The sequence below is a fragment of the Canis aureus genome, chromosome X, assembly GCF_053574225.1.
Source record: "Canis aureus isolate CA01 chromosome X, VMU_Caureus_v.1.0, whole genome shotgun sequence".
In the NCBI taxonomy this organism is placed as follows: Eukaryota; Metazoa; Chordata; class Mammalia; order Carnivora; family Canidae; genus Canis; species Canis aureus.
In genome coordinates, this window is record NC_135649.1 from 109725460 (window position 1) to 109743208 (window position 17749).

The window sequence follows — 17749 nt, forward strand, 5'->3', positions numbered from 1 at the left end:
AGCCACACTGGGATTATCGTCTACTGAGGTATGTTGCAGTAAGAAAGCTGTTTTTTTATTTATTTATTTTTTATTGGTGTTCAATTTGCCAACATATAGAATAACACCCAGTGCTCATCCCATCAAGTGCCCCCCTCAGTGCCCGTCACCCAGTCACCCCCACACCCCGCCCACCTCCCCTTCCACCACCCCTTCATCGTTTCCCAGAGTTAGGAGTCTCTCATGTTCTGTCTCCCTTTCTGATATTTCCCACTCATTTTTTAAGAAAGCTGTTTTTGAAGATTGTCCTAGCTGAAAATAACGTGTAGGATTATCACTTAAAAAAAAAAAAAAGGTATTTTTTAAGATATTTTATTTTGGTGGTAGCAATGGCACATTTTATCCAGGAAAATTCAAGATTGGTGTTTTAATGAGAGGATGTAAGTAAACCAGGTCTTAATACAGGTGGTATAATCTTGAGCCCATTACCTTTTAAAGCTGGATCCCTAAAAGGGGCCTCCAGGGGCAATGAGAGCCTGACCTTGGCCTGGGGCTCCCCCAGCCTCTGAAGATCACTATAATGGGGTGAACAGTGCTCCCTGCATGAGTGCGTCTGTGTGATCATTAGCTGGTCACCCACAGTGGTGGACATTTGTTTATCTGGACTCAAAGATGAGTGGCAACTGTATGTGTTAAGGCCGAACTAATCATCCAGTTGTGCTGCTGTAGTGCAAAAGCACGCATAGAATACAGGTGATGAATGAGCAGGGTTTTGAACACAAACTTCTCCAGTGGGGCTCTGGCCAGAGTTGCCGTTCGCTGTGACTGACACTCCTGCCCCTCTGGCTTCCTGCAGGATGAGAGTGAGGACCCCTGGTACCAGAAAGCATGCAAATGTGACTGCCAAGGCAGTCCCAATGGCCTCTGGTCGGCTGGTGCCACCTCCTTAGATTGCATACCAGGTGAGTGTCCCCTCTCCTTAGGGCACCCGCTCCTTGGGGTGTCCTCAGGAACACTGTTTCTCCTTTCTCTTCAACCTGGCTGAATGAATCCCCCTGAACACACAGTTGGTCTCTGAGCTTCAAGTCACACAACGGCCACTGTTCCAACACACCACACGGATGTCAGTGTTTAGAAACAGCTTCTTGCATCTCTCCTTGGCCTACGTCAGATGGTGAGCTGGCACCTATTTTCAATGAAATAGACTCACGAAATTTATGGAAATGAATCAATGGCAGGAAGCGGAGCATTTTGAGCAGAGTACAGGCTTTTGAGCCAGGAAGACCAGAGTTGGAATCCTGGCTGCCTCATTTCTTAACTCTAGGACTCCCACTTTGGTCGTTGTCTGTCAAATGGAGGTCATAGTACTGTGCCCGAGGGTTTATTGCTCACCAAACAACCGTGTGCTTCCCCACATTCCCGCCCCCTTACAGTCAGGTGGCGCCATATGAGCAGTTCCAGTCAAAGTGAGCAGTGTCTCTTCCAAAATGAGCATTTAAGGGCCGGTACTCAACTCTCTGGCTCTCCCTTCCATGCTTGAGAAAGTGCTTCCTCCTTCAGTGTGGGCCCCGGGGGGTTAAATGGAGCAGAAAGGCCTACCAACCTATAATGGACAAGTCACCTGAGTGAAAAATAAACATTTGTTGGGTCAAGCCTCTGAAATTGCCGAGGCAATTTGTCCTGCAGGCTAACATAGCCCTTCCTGGCTACTATGAATGTCTCCCTGTAAGCTTCATGCCAGCAAACTTGGTCTGCAAACGACGAGATGCTGAATATTTGTGACTTTGTGGGTCACAGGGTCTCAACTCCTCAATTGGGCCATGGTAGTGCGAAAGCAGCCATAGACAATATGTGAATATGTGAGCATGGCTGTGTTCCAATAAAACTTTATTTCCCAAAGGAGGTGGCGAGCCACATTTGACCCAAGGGCCACAGTTTGCTGACCCCTGCTCTGAGGAGTTGGTATGCGGAATACATTGGATGAGGCATGAGAGCATCTTGTGTGGCACCCAGCCAACTGTAGCTTTAATAAAGGGTGGCCCCTTTTCTCCCCCCACTGTGAGCTCCCACTCTGACTTTCCCAGGCTTGGGGGCCCTGCAAATACTTGCAGCGCTCAGTCCCTTCCATGGCTCTGAGCCTCTTTTGCTTGAAACTGTCTTTGTCACCCCTCTCCAGGGTCACGATGGTGCCATGCCAAGTCATTCACTTTACATAATCGCCTAATAATAGCTCCACCAGAGACAGTATGTGTGTACATGTGTGAGCTTCTCTTCATGATTTCATTAAATTTGTATTAAAATAGCGAATGGCGGGGGAGGCAGGAGAGTCTATCATGGCCTTTACTGCCTCTGTTCCCCTATGTACTAAAGGGCTAGGAGTGGTTTGTGGATCCAGTCTGTTGGGAAGGGAGTGAGGAAAGCAGCAAGTGCTGCTTGGTTTGGTGGCTTCCACCGTCCGGCCCGCTGTGTTCCACGGCGTGAGCTCCTGCCACCTCTCTCGACTGGCGTGATGTCCAGTCAATATCGAAGCACCCTCCTTAATAATCCATTTAAAATTCAATTCCACCTTTTTCCATCATGTGCCTATTGTTGCCAGGCACCGAAGGGAAGCTGAAGACAAGGCATCAGCTCCATCCTGAAGGAGTTGCCCGTGCGGTGGGGACAAATGTCCTCTTCACCCAGAGACACGAAGACCACCTGGAATTCCAACACCAAGTTCTTTCTACACACAACTCGAAAAGAGATTATTTATGCAGACTGGCTTCATTGACCCCATCAGCTGTGAAGCTGAGGAGGCCTGTCTGTGTGTTTGAGGAATGTGAAGTCCACCCGGGTCCCCCAGGCTCTCCCCCCACACCTGCCGTGTACTTGAAGTTCTGAGATCAGAGATTCTTTTAGCGGAAGTGGTCTCCTCTCTCCACCATTTTGGGGTTTGTTTTTTGCTTTTACTTTTTAATAGCACAGATATTTCCAGGAAGGAAAAAATGCAACCCAAGTGTTAAAGGGTTGATTCCTTGGAGTTAATGGGTTTTTCCACGGAAGAGATGATTCAGGGCAGCAGGACTAGCTGCAGTATTCCAGAATTCACTTGCCCCTTAGTGCCTCAGATCCTCACTGGAATGTGAAGAATGCTGCTTGGTTCCTCTGCACCCTGAGATTCAGTGCTTCCATCAGAGCCTGCCTTAGGAGGGAAGAAGAGCCTAGAAAGTGCCGAAGAACAGGAGGGAGGGTCACTCAGAGCTGCCAGGGGGCCTTCCCAGGGGCACACTGGCTGTTACTGTCCAGTGTCCCCATCCACGGAGAAGAAGGTGACTGGCTGGGTGCCTTATGGCCTCCTTCATCTTCGGCTTAACACTATGAAAACGACTAAAAGGTCTGTCTGTCTTCCCCAGTCAAACTGAGATTCCCTTGGCACACTCCGACAGGGGCAACAGGGTAAGGAAAGTATCACAACAGAAGAAAGCCAATGATTTGTTACTGCTTTACCTTTATTCTAGATTTTATATTTCTATATTATTTTCGGGTTTCCGCTCTATTCCATAAACATTATTCTGTACTGTACTACTTCGCCATGTATGTTCAAGTCTCATACGCATGCATAGTAATAGTTCACGTCTCTCTTGTCAAGAACGTCCCTCAGCTCTCCTCGGGTTTCTCTAGGTTAACGTTCTGTGTAAGCACGTCTGGCCTTCAAGCCTACGGACGGAGAAGCCACCTACTGAATAAGGAAGGCTAGCATGCTAAGTATAGTCTGGATTAGCAGCACATTTTGAATATGGCTTTATTCCTGGAATGATCAAAGCATCGCTTGCTCAGAGAAAAATGTAGGTTTTCCCTTGAAATGAATGTAGAAACGTTCTTTTTCTACTTAAGATGAGCGTGAAAACAGGCTTCCTAGCTACACTAACTTCCACTGGGCAGAAAACGTGGGAAGGCTATATTCTGTGTAAGTGTGATGACGACCCCCTTAATTCCTCCAGCAACATTATTTGTGTTGCTTAATCCTACTTCATACTTAGAAGACAGTTTCTTTTTGCTCAGGGCGGGTGGAGGGGGGGTTCTCTGGGCTGGCCAACCTCTATTTCCTCCCTGAGCTTTCTGCTTCCTGTTTCTGCTGTTTTCTGCGCCTCTGCCTAGCGGCCACCCAAGACAAATGATAATCCTTGTGGAGCCCTTCCTTCACTGCCCAATCTAGAACTCTCAAGTGCAGAGCATGTGCAGGCATCCTGCTCGGCCCAGAGCATACAATGGTGAGCCAGACAGACCGGGGGAGCTGGCAAGTCCATCATCACAAGGACGGGGAACGAGGGACAGGAACGGGGTGTCTGGGGAGGCCGCCGCTGGAGTCCCTCACCCAGCTCAGGGTAGGAAGGGGAAGTGTGCAGAGATCCCAAGGATGAGTAGAGTAGGCCGGGTGAAGGGGGAGGAGAGGGGACAGGAGTGTCACAGGCAGAGGGAAGGCCTCCAGGCCTGCATGAGGACCAGAAGGGAGCTCAGCCAGGACCACAGAAAGGGGGTGGGGTGGGGGTGGGGGTGGAAGAGGAGTCAGGAAAAATAATAACATATCTTGACTGCAGCTACCTCCACAGCACACAGAGCATGAGAAAAGTCATATTTCCCACTTCTCCAAGTTTAAATAACTCCAGTTTGAGGCCTCCTTTGTCATGGCCTGTGAGGAGTCTAAAGACAGAATCCTTAAAGGTCCTTCCTCTCTCCTTGGACTACAGGAAACCCGCAGGGGCTTCAAGGGCTGCCTGAGGGTAGCTCTCGGCCTGGCCTACGACCCCCCTTGAAGGCAGACACTTGGTGGCGGTTCTTCTCCCTCTGAACCAAGCTCAGCCCAGTCCCGGGAACCTTCCCAGGTTTCCCAAGGGTGTGTCCCTGGCCTAGATCCTCCAAATCCATAAATCTGAGAGATGCTATGCTATCAACAGCCTTTTCCTCTCTTGAATCACACACACACACAAACACGAGTGTGAGGCTTATTCTTCCTGGAGCAAGAGGAGCCCAAACGTTTAGAAACATGGAGTTGGACTCCTCCTCGGGGGAGGGGATGATGGGGCAGGACAGAGAGGGGTGGAGGGGGTTAGATTCCTTTCCGGGTGAGTCTTCACCAGAAAGACAAACATGAAAAACTCAAGAAGGCGTCAATATATTCCCACAAATTCACCCTATTACACCAATATAGTCTGTTGCTCTTGGCCAGCCACTGCAGGCTCTACTCTACAAACATTATTTCATGTAATCCCAGCGACGTTATAGAAGCAGGGACTGTTGTGCCCATTTCACAGATGAAGAAATTGAGACCCAGAGAGGTTAGGCAGCTTGCTTACGCTCACACAGAGAGTGGGATCCAATCCCAGCTCACGCGGACTCTAAGCAGGCATCCCTGACCTTGGCTGCCCGTTACAATCCCTTGCAGCTTTACCCCTAGCCAGGTCCTACCCCAGACCAATGACATCAGAATCTCTGGGCGAGTGACCTGAACATTAGCACTTCTGAACTCCCCAGGTGATATCCAGGCTGAAACCCGTCAGAGGGTCTCTGCTTTGTGCCCTGGGCCACACCACCGGGTTTCTGGGGTAGCAGCTAGAGGCACCAATGCCTGAGACAGGAGCACTGGACAGGGGCAAGCTTGGGGCTTGGATGCTGAAGGGCTCAGTTTTGGATGCTTGGGTGTGAAGGATTTTTGGCTCACCCAATGGAATCGTTCACCTGGAAAATGGACAATGGCTAGATAACGCTTGGGGCTTGAGGGTCAGGCACTGACTCCCAGATGGCAGCTGAAGCCAAGGGGATGGTGAGATTGTGACTTTCCTGGAGAGCGTGGGCAGGGTCCACGCCTAGACCTCACCGGCCTCCAAGGCCATTGCCATGGGCTAGGTCTCCGCAGGTTTCCAGCCCACTCTTAACAATTAGATGGGCTAATTGGAAAGAAATGGCAAAAGAATTGTGAGGGGGAAACAGAAAGAGCAAAATGCCAAGAATAAAGCAATCTGATGACTTTTCCTTCCCCTCTGCTCCCTCCCTCCAAGCTGGCGGCCCTGGAGCAAGAAAGGGGAGGCTCAGGATGGAGGGGCCTTAGAGGCATCCACAGTTAGAATTTAACTGACAAACTTGAGCCCCACTGAAACCTCGCTTTCTGGCGCTGGGACCTCGTCCCTCCTTTTGGTGGCATGGGCTTAAAGGGGAATGGAGGAGGTGGAGAAGCCCCTGGGGCCACGGGCACTAGGCCCCTGGATCTGCCAACCAACAGATGCCTTCCCCTACAGGCCAAGGTTTCCAAAGTGCGCTTTGTAAGTGCATTTGTTAAAAATGAGGGGGCTCCAGGGGTGAAATACTGGAAACCGCATCCTTAACAAGCCCTCCTGATGATTTGACCACACAGGGCATGATCGAGTGGCCCATAATGCACTCCTGTTCTCTCTCCCAGGAATTCCCTTTTTTTTTTTTTTTTTTTACTTACGTGAAGAAAAGAAATATTTAATAAACACCAAGTATTAATACTCCATATACTGGCAGGAATAGGCAGTTCTTGTTCTTTAAGAGGTAAAGCCACCTTTAGGGACAGGCGTGGCCTTCATGGGACTCAGAAGTTTCCAGATGAAAGCCTTTATGTCCTACTGATGCAAGTAGCAGGTTCTAATTTTGTCTGCTCAGCAAATATTTCCTCTCCTTCTCATATTCCTCTGGGAGTATGCAGCCCACCCTACGTGAAACCAATGGGGTTGACCTAAAACATCCCCTGGTTACTAAAGCATGAACTTATGGCCCATCCCTGCTCCATCAGCATAGTCTTTTAATAGGCTCCCGAAGCCTTGGGTACTAGATAAACTATGAATACTGTCCCCTCCCCTCCAGCCCCACTGAGCTGCAGCTACTGGGGGCGGGGGGAGTGGGGGGGGGTGTTGGACCCTTCCCTTTGGTGCCTTGGGCAGAAAGGTGGTGAAGCCTCCCCGTCAGAGGCCTGAAGCTGTCTTTCTGTCTTCAGTCTCTGAGGACAGGGCATGGCTACCCCTGCGGGCATTCTAGTGTCAGGATGGATGGCAGTCCAGCTTTGGCACGCTGCATTCTGTCCTACTGACTTTTGAAAATTATCCTCCAGAAAGACCTCAGCAGTCATCCTACTGTTGGGAGGTGATGATGCCCCCAGTAAGTGTGTTCAGCTCTTCAATCTGAACTCAAATTTACACATGGAAAAAAATTATTTAACCTACTTGATGTTTATCGTCCACAATCAGAAAACTGAAAGAATGTATGTTTATCATTTATTTTTCTATAGAAATTTAGCTAGAACCTGTGAGACCCCATTAGTGGCTTAATAAATTAGTTCTGTTTTGACTCCTGTTGCCTAAGGATATCAGGGCTGAGGTCTCTGCAGTTCTTTTGGCCTTCCCCCCATTGTGCAAGGTGGCTGGCTACCACTGGGCCAGCCATCAGGTCTTCCTTCTAGGCCACAGGAAGAAAGAAGGGGCGAGCAAAAATTGATCAGAAATCCCCAGCAGACATCATCTTATATCTTAGAGGTCAGAAATTGTATCATGTGGTCACTTCTAACTGCAAAAGAGACTGGGAAAGGTGTTTTTTTTTTTTTTTTTACTGGTTACATGCTGCCCAGCAAAATTAGGGCTCTTTCGTCAAAAACAAGAGGAGAATGGATACTAGGCTGGCAATTGGCAAAAGTCTTTGACCAGGTAACCCAATACTAAATGTAGGAAATACATGAAAAGCAGCAGACGGTTAACATCTAAGAATCAGTTTGGCTATTCTTATTTGGAAAAAAATAGCTCCTTTCAACTGTACCTCATTCAATAGTCGCTCAGGAACATTTCACACACACACACACACACACACACACACACACACACCCTTTTTTTTTTTCTCATTAGACTAGTGAGAAAACTGCAATTTACAAGTGAGAAATCAGTCTCATATATAATTGCCTTTCTTGCCTCTCACCATTGTTTTGTTTCTATCATTAGCATCATATGCTGCCCGAGGGACCTGATGTCATCTTGCAGGATGGCTAAAAGTGTGTTGATGAGGAATATAAAGAGTATGGCATTTAAGTATGATATTTCTCTGTGAACCTCTTGTTTTTTTTTTAAAATATCTAAGTTTGTGGAGGAGGTGAAGTATTTCTCAGCGCCCCCCACCTCGGGTTGCCATAGAGCCCCTTTCGTCTGCTTTTATGAATGTTGAGTCTCTATGGCAATCCTTTTACCTCATCTTCACTCTCTTCTCATAAGAGCAGTAAGTAGGTTGAAGATCCATCCTGAACTGTGCTGCCAAGCAAAACATTCTCCACCTTCCAAAGCGCAGATGAGATGGTTTGATTTGTCATTTTTGTCATGTTGTGTTGGTTGAGTGTTGTGATGTGATAGGAGCGTTTTAATGTGTGTTGTCTTTTCTTTTCCAGAATGCCCGTATCATAAGCCCCTGGGTTTCGAGTCAGGAGAGGTTACACCAGACCAGATCACCTGCTCCAACCTGGATCAGTATGTGGGCTGGTATTCCTCATGGACAGCTAACAAGGCCCGGCTCAACAGTCAAGGCTTTGGGTAAGCAGGGCAGGTGGCTCAGGTGATTTTTTTTCATGTGATTTGAAAAATGTACGTCTTTGTAATAAACGAATGGCAGAGTGCATTTATTTATGTCTTCAACAAAAAGTCATTGAATGCCTTTCATGTGCAGAGGACTGTGGACAAGGTGGATAAGGTCCCAGCCTTCAAGAAGCACACAGGTTAGAGGGGGAGAGGCACTCTAAGCACATAATCACACAACTGATCATTTAGTGAGTATGATAAATGCTGTGGAGGAGACACAGAAGAAAGACCTGATTCATTTGAAGTAGGCAGAAGTCAGATCATGAAGTCATGTTAAGGATTATGGTCCTTATTTTAGGCATAATGAGTTTCTTGAATGTGCATTAGTTAGAATACAAGTTTGTGCTGCTGTAACAAAGAGCACCAAAGTACAAAGACCTAAGTAACATGGAGGTTTATTTCTTGGTCATCTAAAAGTTTCATTAGAGGGACACCTGGGTGGCTCAGCGGTTTAGCACTGCTTTCAGCCCAGGGTGTGATCCTGGAGACCTGGGATCGAGTCCCGCATCGGGCTCCCTGCATGGAGCCTGCTTCTCCCTCTGACTGTGTCTCTGCCTCTCTCTCTCTGTCTGTCTGTCTCTCTCTCTCTTTCTCTCTCTGTGTCTCTCATGAATAAATAAAATATTTTAAAAAATTAAATAAATAAAATAAAATTTTCATTAGGTAGTGAAGGGTTATGATGGCTGATGGTTCCAGACTCATTCTACCTTGTTCTGTCATCCTTCACATGAAGTTTCCATCTTGGGGCCCAAAATGGCTGCTCTAGCTTCCACTATCACATCTACTTTCTAGTCAGTGGGGAGAAAAGAAGCGTAGAATACACATACTTTTCTTTAAAGGATACAAGCATAATCATATTGGCTACCTTGTCCACACCCCATTCATTAGAATTTGGTCAGATTGTCTCATTTAGCTACAAAGGGAAATACGAACTCTGCTGGGTGGCTATTTGCCCAGGTAAAACTCGGTGGTGGTGGCAGGGAGGGTTCTATTACTAAAGGAAAATGAGAAGAGAATATTGGGAGACAATTAGTAGATTTTATCAGAGAAAGATTTGAAGTTGGAGAGTATCAGGATCATATTTGTGTTTTTATAAAAATCTGGGTCCTGTGGGGGTGAACTATTTAGTGGTGGTGGTGGTGGTGGGTAACCCAGGGAGACTAGTTAAGAAAGCTAGAGTAGCAATCATCCAGGCAAGAGCTGAGGATGATGTGGGCAAGAACAGCACCAGGGAAATGGAGAAAAGTAAATGAATTTGAGAAACATTTGAGATGGACTCAGTAGATGGATTGGATGTTTGAAGTGATGGAAAGGAAGGGGCCAAGGATCTCTCTCAGATGGGTGGCATGAACACCAGGAGGATGGGGGTAGCATTCTTTTTATTAAAGATTTTATTTATTTATTCATGAGAGACACACAGAGAGAGGCAGAGACACAGGCAGAGGGAGAAGCAGGCTCCATGCGTGGAGCCCGATGTGGGACTCGATCCCAGGACCCTGGGATCACGCCCGAGCCAAAGGCAGACGCTCAGCCACCTAGCCACCCAGGTGTCCCGGATGTAGCATTCTGAGAGATGGATACTGGAAGGAGTGGTTGGGGTAGAGAGGATTAGTTTACTCTTGGACAGGTTTCATTAGGGATGCTGTAAGGCATTTAGAAGTTGTCTAGACAGCCACTGATACTACTCAGATTTTGGAATTGAGAAAAGGTCTGGGATGGAAGTTAAAAATTCAAAAGCCACCCAAGGAGCAAGTCTAGAGTGAGAAGAAAAGGTGGCCAAAGACTCAGTCCCAAGAAGCTAATTAATATGCAAAAAATAAATAAAAACCTCAAAGGGGGAATGATAGGTTTCCACAATTCACGAGGGATAGAGCTAAAAAAGCAAATCAGTTCCTTCAATGGTTAGTTTGCTTTACGATTGTTAAAAGCCCTTCCAGAGCCCCTTGGCTCAGTGTTCGGCATATGGGAGACCCTCTCTGGAAGCCATAAATGACAGTACCTGAAGGGGAGGCAGACAGGTATAAAGGGACTGAAACTAGGGTAAGACTCATGGAGAAAGAGACATCAGGAGAGACTAAATGAAAAGGGAAGGGGGCTGGTGGGTGCAATAACCATGCATTTTCGTGTTTTGAAGAAAGACCTGTTCAACCACACCCCAAAGGTGATTTCAGCTACACTCAGAGGCCCTTGGACAAATCGGTTGAATCTGGCCAGTTTTCTTCGGGCAGCGGAGATGCAGGGAGAAAGAGAATGGTACAAGGGTAACAGAGGCTCGCCCCTTCTTGGACACGGGCCTCTTGGTGCTTAACTGGTCGCAGCTCCGACTGCCTGCGCACTGCAGAGCTTCCTCAGGGGCTGGCAGCCCCTCAAAGGGCAGTGCCTCTCAGCTCCTTGGAGGTGCTCGTGGGAAAAGGCTCCTGGTGATTTGCTGTGTCCCTGGCAGGTGCGCCTGGCTCTCCAAGTACCAGGACAGCAGCCAGTGGTTACAGATCGATCTGAAGGAGGTCAAGGTGATTTCAGGAATCCTCACCCAGGGGCGCTGTGACATCGACGAGTGGATGACCAAGTACAGCGTCCAGTACAGGACGGATGAGAACCTGAACTGGATTTACTATAAGGACCAGACAGGAAACAATCGGGTAAGTTGGGCTGACCCCAAACTACCTTCAGCTCACACTCTCTGGGACTTCCTTCCGGCTCCCGTCCTGCGTCCTGTCATACCACTGACTCCATGACAAGGGAAGTCATCCACGCTTCTTCCCCACAACATGGTCTACTCTCTGACAAGGCAGGTGTCTTTTCTTACTGTATCCTGGGTGCCTAGCAGCTTGTTCGTGAATGAGCACCACTCTTGTGTACAGAAGAAATCTTTGCCTGAATTCTCATATCAGCTTATAGTTGCTTAAATAATCAAAACTGGCCATTTGGACTATTCCAAGCTCACTGGGCCACTGAACACTTTGCTGCATGGGTCTGACTTGACCTATTATTGATGTGGGTAGGTCCTTGTCCATTTATGTAGATATGGCCTCTTACTATTGAGACGGATGGCTCGGAAGATTTGGACAATCCAGCAAGTTAGCCACTGAACTACATAAATGATTAAAATGACTCCAACAGTGCAGACACAGAGGAACTTAAGCCCTTGAGCAGCACCTATATATCCTACTAACCTCTAAGGGCCAAGCCCCAAGTCTTGTTCACCATAGACTGAACATAGTAGGCTTGTAATTAAGCGTGTGTGTGTATATGTGTGTTTGTGTATATATGTGTGTGTGTGTCACACACATTTTATATATATACTGTATATTTGGAATGAATTAAAACCTCACTAGCTGTTTGGAAATGTTAACTATCCTTTTGCCGGAGAGTAAGGACTTCTGAAGCTAATTTGGACATTTAATCAGATTAAGTAGATATGTGTGGCTGAAAACCAGATAGCTTTGTACTCTCTGATGACAAGTTATACAGAGAGATAGATATTCATGGGTTGAGATTTCAAGGAGTTTGATTGAATACAATAGGAAAAGCCATCTTGATACTTCTACATTTTATTTCATTTTTGCTCTCATTAGTTGGCTTTTTAAAAAGAAATGAGAATTCTTTTTTAAGTCCTGTCTGCATTTCTGAAGGCCTTGACGGTTCTTTGCAAAGAGGCATTCTGCTCAGGCACTTGTACAATCTGGAGGAGCCTGTTCCATCCTCCCTCTTCACCTGTCCCCCGACTTGAAGAGGTTCAAGGGAAAAGAGCTGAGAGAAGGGGATGTGGGATGTTGCTACTGGGAAGAGGGGCAAGATCATGGGGTAGGAGGTCCTTTTTGTTTTGTAGATGGATGAGGCCAATGTGGCAGCCAGATTTTTTTCAGGGAGATAATCCCAGAGAGAAATGAAATGCTCCAGTGTCATCAGGCATAGCACCAGGACTCTAGAAAGACTGCAAAGAATGATTTCTTTGGAAATGCGGCCAACCACATCACCTTTTTGTGTTACAGCCAGGGCACCGTGCTATGTTGCGTCCCCCCAAAACACTAAACGACTCTTTTTCTCTCTACTTTGGGTACTGCATTCTCCCTTCCTTATTTTTATGTCTTTTTCTTTTCCAAAAAGCAGTTTTCCAAGTCTATTTGCCATTTCTATGGATGTAGAGATGTGCAATTAAGCTTTGGCTCACAACTTCAGAGCCAGCACACTCGAGCTTTTACTTGAGCCCCACTTTGGATACCTTTGTAATACAGGACCATTTCTCTCATAAGCATGATGTGCTCCTTTTCAAAATTTGTCAAAATGCAAAGGATGAAAACACAAAATTGGCAATAAGGATCAGGAGGTATTTTCTATCAGTGCCATCCAACAGAACATTCTGCAACGTCGGAAATGTTAGTACCTGTGCTGTCCAATATGGAAGCCACTAATCACATATAGCTATGGAGCACTTGAACCCTAGCCAGTGTGACTGAGGAAACTGTTATCTAATTTTAATTCACTTAAACTTAAAGAGCCACATGTAGCTAATGCTTCCATATTAGATGGTGCAGTTCTAGATGTCCCCACAGAGTGACTCGGAGAGGCCTAGAGCATGCAGATGCGAGGCTCTAACATGCAAATTCAGATTTTGGGCCCTGGGGACGGGGGCATGTGCAATTCTCTGAGCCTTAACCACTTGCTGAGATTTCCCAAACTTAAAGGTTGGGGCCAGGGGGATCCCTGGGTGACTCAAAGGTTTGGTGCCTGCCTCCGGCCCAGGGCGTGATCCTGTCTATCCGGATCGAGTCCCACATCGGGCTCCCTGCATGAAGCCTGCTTCTCCCTCTGCCTGTGTCTCTGCCTCTCTCTCTCTCTGTGTCTATCATGAATAAATAAAATCTTTAAAAAAAAAAAAAAGGTTGGGGCCAGCTTCAGATAGGAATTGTTAGTCCTTTTCCATCCCCTGATGTGATAGCAACAAGATTTTCTCTCTCTTTAGGTCTTCTATGGAAATTCAGACCGAACCTCCACAGTCCAGAACCTTCTGCGGCCCCCCATCATTTCCCGCTTCATTCGGCTGATCCCGCTGGGCTGGCATGTCCGCATTGCCATCCGGATGGAGCTGCTGGAATGCGTCAGCAAGTGTGCCTGAGGCCTCCTTCAGCTCCACACCTGCCCTGGGGTGGGGGTGGGGGGTAGATAGGGGTGGAGGGCTCAGAGCAGCCTGCAGGGGAACCCTGACAGGGTTCCAACAGGGTGACAAACGCAGCTGTATTTTACAAGCTCTTTTCAATGCAGAGCCTGGCAGAAATAATTTCTTTAAAAAAACAAGTTTCCCATTTCAATCAAAGAGAAAGGAAAACGAGCGTATTTCCCACTCACTGCCAAAGAAAATAAGAACAAAGAAAACGTCCCTAAAACTAGTTTTCATCTAAAAGCCTAAGTAGCAGGGGTAATTTTGCTGCTTTTTCTTTTTGGTTTTGGTCTGACAGTGTGAAAGGTGTGGTCCCAGGGAACACAAAAGAGCCCAGATAATTTAAAAACTCTTTTGCTTTACCACACTAAAAACAGGAACATAGAGGTTTTTCTTTTCTTTTCTTTTCCTTTCTTTTCTTTTCTTTTCTTTTCTTTTCTTTTCTTTTCTTTTCTTTTCTTTTCTTTTCTTTTCGGAACACAGAGTTTCATAAAACCTTGATTTGATTGCAAATGGGGAGCAAGCTTGCGGTTTCTCCTTTTAAGTTTTCAGTGAATCATGGCCTTTTAGGACTTTTAGAGCACCCGGCATGCAGGGGGCAAGGTTTTGGGTGACTGGTTGTCAGAGATGAGTAGAGCAGTTGGGAGCCTGTGTCCTGGTCTCCTGGGAGCTGTGCACAACCAATCCCCCCAGGTAAGAGGGCTTCCTCTGCTCTGAGCTTTCACCCCCACGCACACAAGGATAGGGAGGGGGTGGTTGCAGAGCTCTCATTACATACAGATCTATTCTAGCAAATTTTTCCAGCCTGTGGTCACTATCTGGGTGAATACATGGGACAGGCTGCACATGTAAGCAGCAGTTCTCTATATTTAGGAAAGCCAAATGACCAGAGCTCACCAGAATTTCCCCTTATCTAGGGCTACCATTTTTCAACAAGCTTAACATTTTAAAAACAGCTGGCCCAGGAGCTATCACTGGCTACACAGAGGAAGCCCATTAGCTAACTGCATGCTTTGCAGGAAGTGGTCAGACCCTATGTCCTAAGAAGGGCCATGTGGCTGTGTCTCGCACGACCCAACTGTTTAACCTCTCCCCCTTGCCCTAGAACACACAACCATGCCTACTCCTGAGGCTGAAATGGCCTTGGGAGGGACGGGGCTAGGAATGGGCCTGGCCTTCCGAGGGGAGTGCATAAAGCAGGGACTTTTCAGGGACCACAGCCTAAGCCTCCTCTGTCATTTATAGTTCAGCCTGAGTTTTCAGGCTGTTCCCTGGGAGAGGTGGATAACATGGGGAGCGGAAAGGAGAGGTATATGAAAGCAGGAGCAGAGAGGGGGTGAAACCAGCGGATGAGGGCCCTTTGTCAAGACCCAGGAATCCAAAACTGTCCTGGCCCTGACACAGCTGAGTCTCTATTAGCAGCTCATTTTCCCAAGTTACGTTTTGTTTTCAAATGCCAAGCCAATTGAATGGACTCACACTAACACAATCTTGGACATTGCATTCACCTTCTCTGTGAGTGGGAAGCCTCCTAAAAGCCCCAAATCTCTTCTCCGGTGTTTTGGGCTTAGAACAGCATTATATTCAACCCACCATCTTTCTAATCCCCTGTATACTTGAAGCTGGAAAAATGCTTTCCTTGCTCAGTATTCTCTCAAATACAAACATATCAAATTCCAGGTGGAGAAAAAAAAAATCCTCAGGTCTTAGGATACACGAATAAATCCAGTTAGAACAGATGCCTGATCGGAGCCCCTTGCTGGAAAGTTGAATGAACTTTTATCACAACATGGATTGTCAGAGAAAACGGCAGTAGCCAGAGGTCAGGTCCTCTATGACAGGCACACGGACACACGCGGGGAATACAGCTAAAAGGAAAGAAGAGAAAAATTAAACAGTGTGAGGCAGGGATATAGGTTCTCCAAGTAATTGTTCATGTTGGAAATTTTTGTTTTGTAAAGGTTTAATGAGATAAAGTCATATACCATACAAATCTCACCCATTTCAAGTGTACAATTCAATGGCTTGTAGTACACTCAGAGTTGAGTGACCATTATCACAATTTTAGAAAAATTCATCACCCTCACTAAGAAACCTGCACCTATTAGCCATTACCCCCCAACCAACTCACCCACCTGGCCCTAGGTAACCACTGACCACTTTCTGTAGATTTGCCTATTCTCAACATTTCATATAAATGGAATCATACAATTGTGGTCTTTTCTGTCTGGCTTCTTTTGCTTCACATCGTGTTTTTCCAAGGTTCATTCATGTTGTAGCATGTGTCAGTATTTAATTCCTTTTTACAGTTGAATATTATTCCAATATACACATAGATCACATTGTATTTATCCATTCATTTGTTGATGGACATTTAGGTTGTTTCCATGTTTTTGGCTATTATGAATAATGCTGCTATAAACAACTGTGTACAAATTTTTGTTTGGATGTATGTTTTTATCTAGCTTGGTTACATACCTTGGAGTGTAATATGTTTATTACATGGTTACTCTATGTTTAACCTTTGGAGGAACTGTCAGATAATTTTCCAAAGTGGCCACACCATTATGCACTCCCACCAGCAATATATGAGAGTTCCAGGTTCTCTACATTTGTTATTATCTGTCTTTTTGATTAGAGCCATCCTGGTGTATATGAAGTAGTATCACACTATGGTTTTGATCTGCATTTCCCTATGACTAATGATGTTAAGCGTCTTTTTATGTGTTCACTGCCCTTTTGTGTAAGTTCTTTGGAGAAATATCTATTCAGATTCTTTATTTTAAAATCAGGCGGTCTTTTTATTATTGCATTAAGAGTTCTTTATGTATTCTAGATACAATCCCCTTATCAAATACACAACTTGTTAGTATTTTCTCCTATTCTGTAGGCTGTCTTCTTACTCTCTTGACAGAGTCCTTTGAAATACATTTTTAAACTTTAAGTCCAATTTATTCTTCTCTTTTTATTGTATTTTTGGTGTCACACCTGAGAAACTATTGCCAAATCCAAATCATGAAGATTTACTCCAATGTTTTCTTTCAAGAGTGTCAGTTTTACTTCTTACATTTAGGTCTTTGATCTATTTTGGGTTACTTTTTGTATATGGTATGAGGTAGGGGTCCAAGTTCATTCTTCGCACGTAGACATCCAGTTGTCCTAGCACCATTTGTTGAAAAGACTATTTTTCCCCCCACTGAATGGTCTTGGCATCCTTTTTGAGAAATCACTTGACCATAAAGGTGACTCTTGATTCTATTACACTGATCTATATGTCTATCTTTATGCCAGTACTACACATTTTGATTACTCCAGCTTTGTAGTGAGTATTGACATTGAAACATGTGAATTCTCCAACTTTGCTCTTCTTCAAGAATGTTTTGGCTATTGAGTCCTTTGAATTTCCATATGAATTTTAGGATCAATGTGTCAACTTCTGCAAAGGCAGCTGAGATTTCACAGCGGAAATTGCTCCATACTCCGGAATTTAATAAACAATGAGATACTGAGATCCATAAAATGTTTATCTTCATGTAACTTGCTTATAATGGCATATTAATTGTGTACCTCATTTAACTTATAACACAGTATAAAAACAAAACTTTTATTGAGGGACATCAGAAGCCTAGCAGAATCTTATGATTAAACACATGAACTAGTTTATAGTATTATTTCTTTTGTGAGGAAGAATTTCAATTAAAAAATATATATATAGTGTAGCAAAACCTCATGATTTTACCTTTGGTTAACATGTTTACTTTTATTTTCACAAATGCTAGAGTGTGAAAGTCTACACTTTCAGATTTTTTTAATTGCGGTAAAATATAACATATTGCAGGAGACTTTAAAAAACTAAATAAAATGCTATGAACAAAGAAGTAGCACTAAGTGTTGCCAAGATTTAAAAAAAATCTGAGCTGATTTTGGTATTGAGTGTGGGAGAAGGTTACTTGGACAAAGCAAAGGTTACTTAGGCCTTTCAAAATAAAGGTACCACTATGAATTC

The 17749-nt window shown here is 45.4% G+C and overlaps 2 protein-coding genes across 2 annotated transcripts in view; one reads left to right on the forward strand and one right to left on the reverse strand.

Annotated features, from left to right (window-relative positions):
• Window positions 1–4085: 4085 nt before the first annotated feature.
• RS1 (retinoschisin 1) lies at window positions 4086–16687 on the forward strand. The gene is made up of 4 exons (XM_077888509.1): window positions 4086–4229; window positions 8399–8540; window positions 11029–11224; window positions 13549–16687. The coding sequence occupies exons 1-4, from the start codon at window positions 4193–4195 to the stop codon at window positions 13699–13701; spliced, it is 528 nt and encodes a 175-aa protein (XP_077744635.1). The 5' UTR covers window positions 4086–4192; the 3' UTR covers window positions 13702–16687.
• CDKL5 (cyclin dependent kinase like 5) overlaps window positions 12121–17749 on the reverse strand; it is a 216971-nt gene continuing 211342 nt past the window's right edge. The window contains exon 23 of the mRNA XM_077888507.1: window positions 12121–15611. Coding sequence (XP_077744633.1) covers window positions 15541–15611 — 71 coding nt within the window. The 3' untranslated portion in view covers window positions 12121–15540. The remainder of the gene's footprint in view (window positions 15612–17749) is intronic.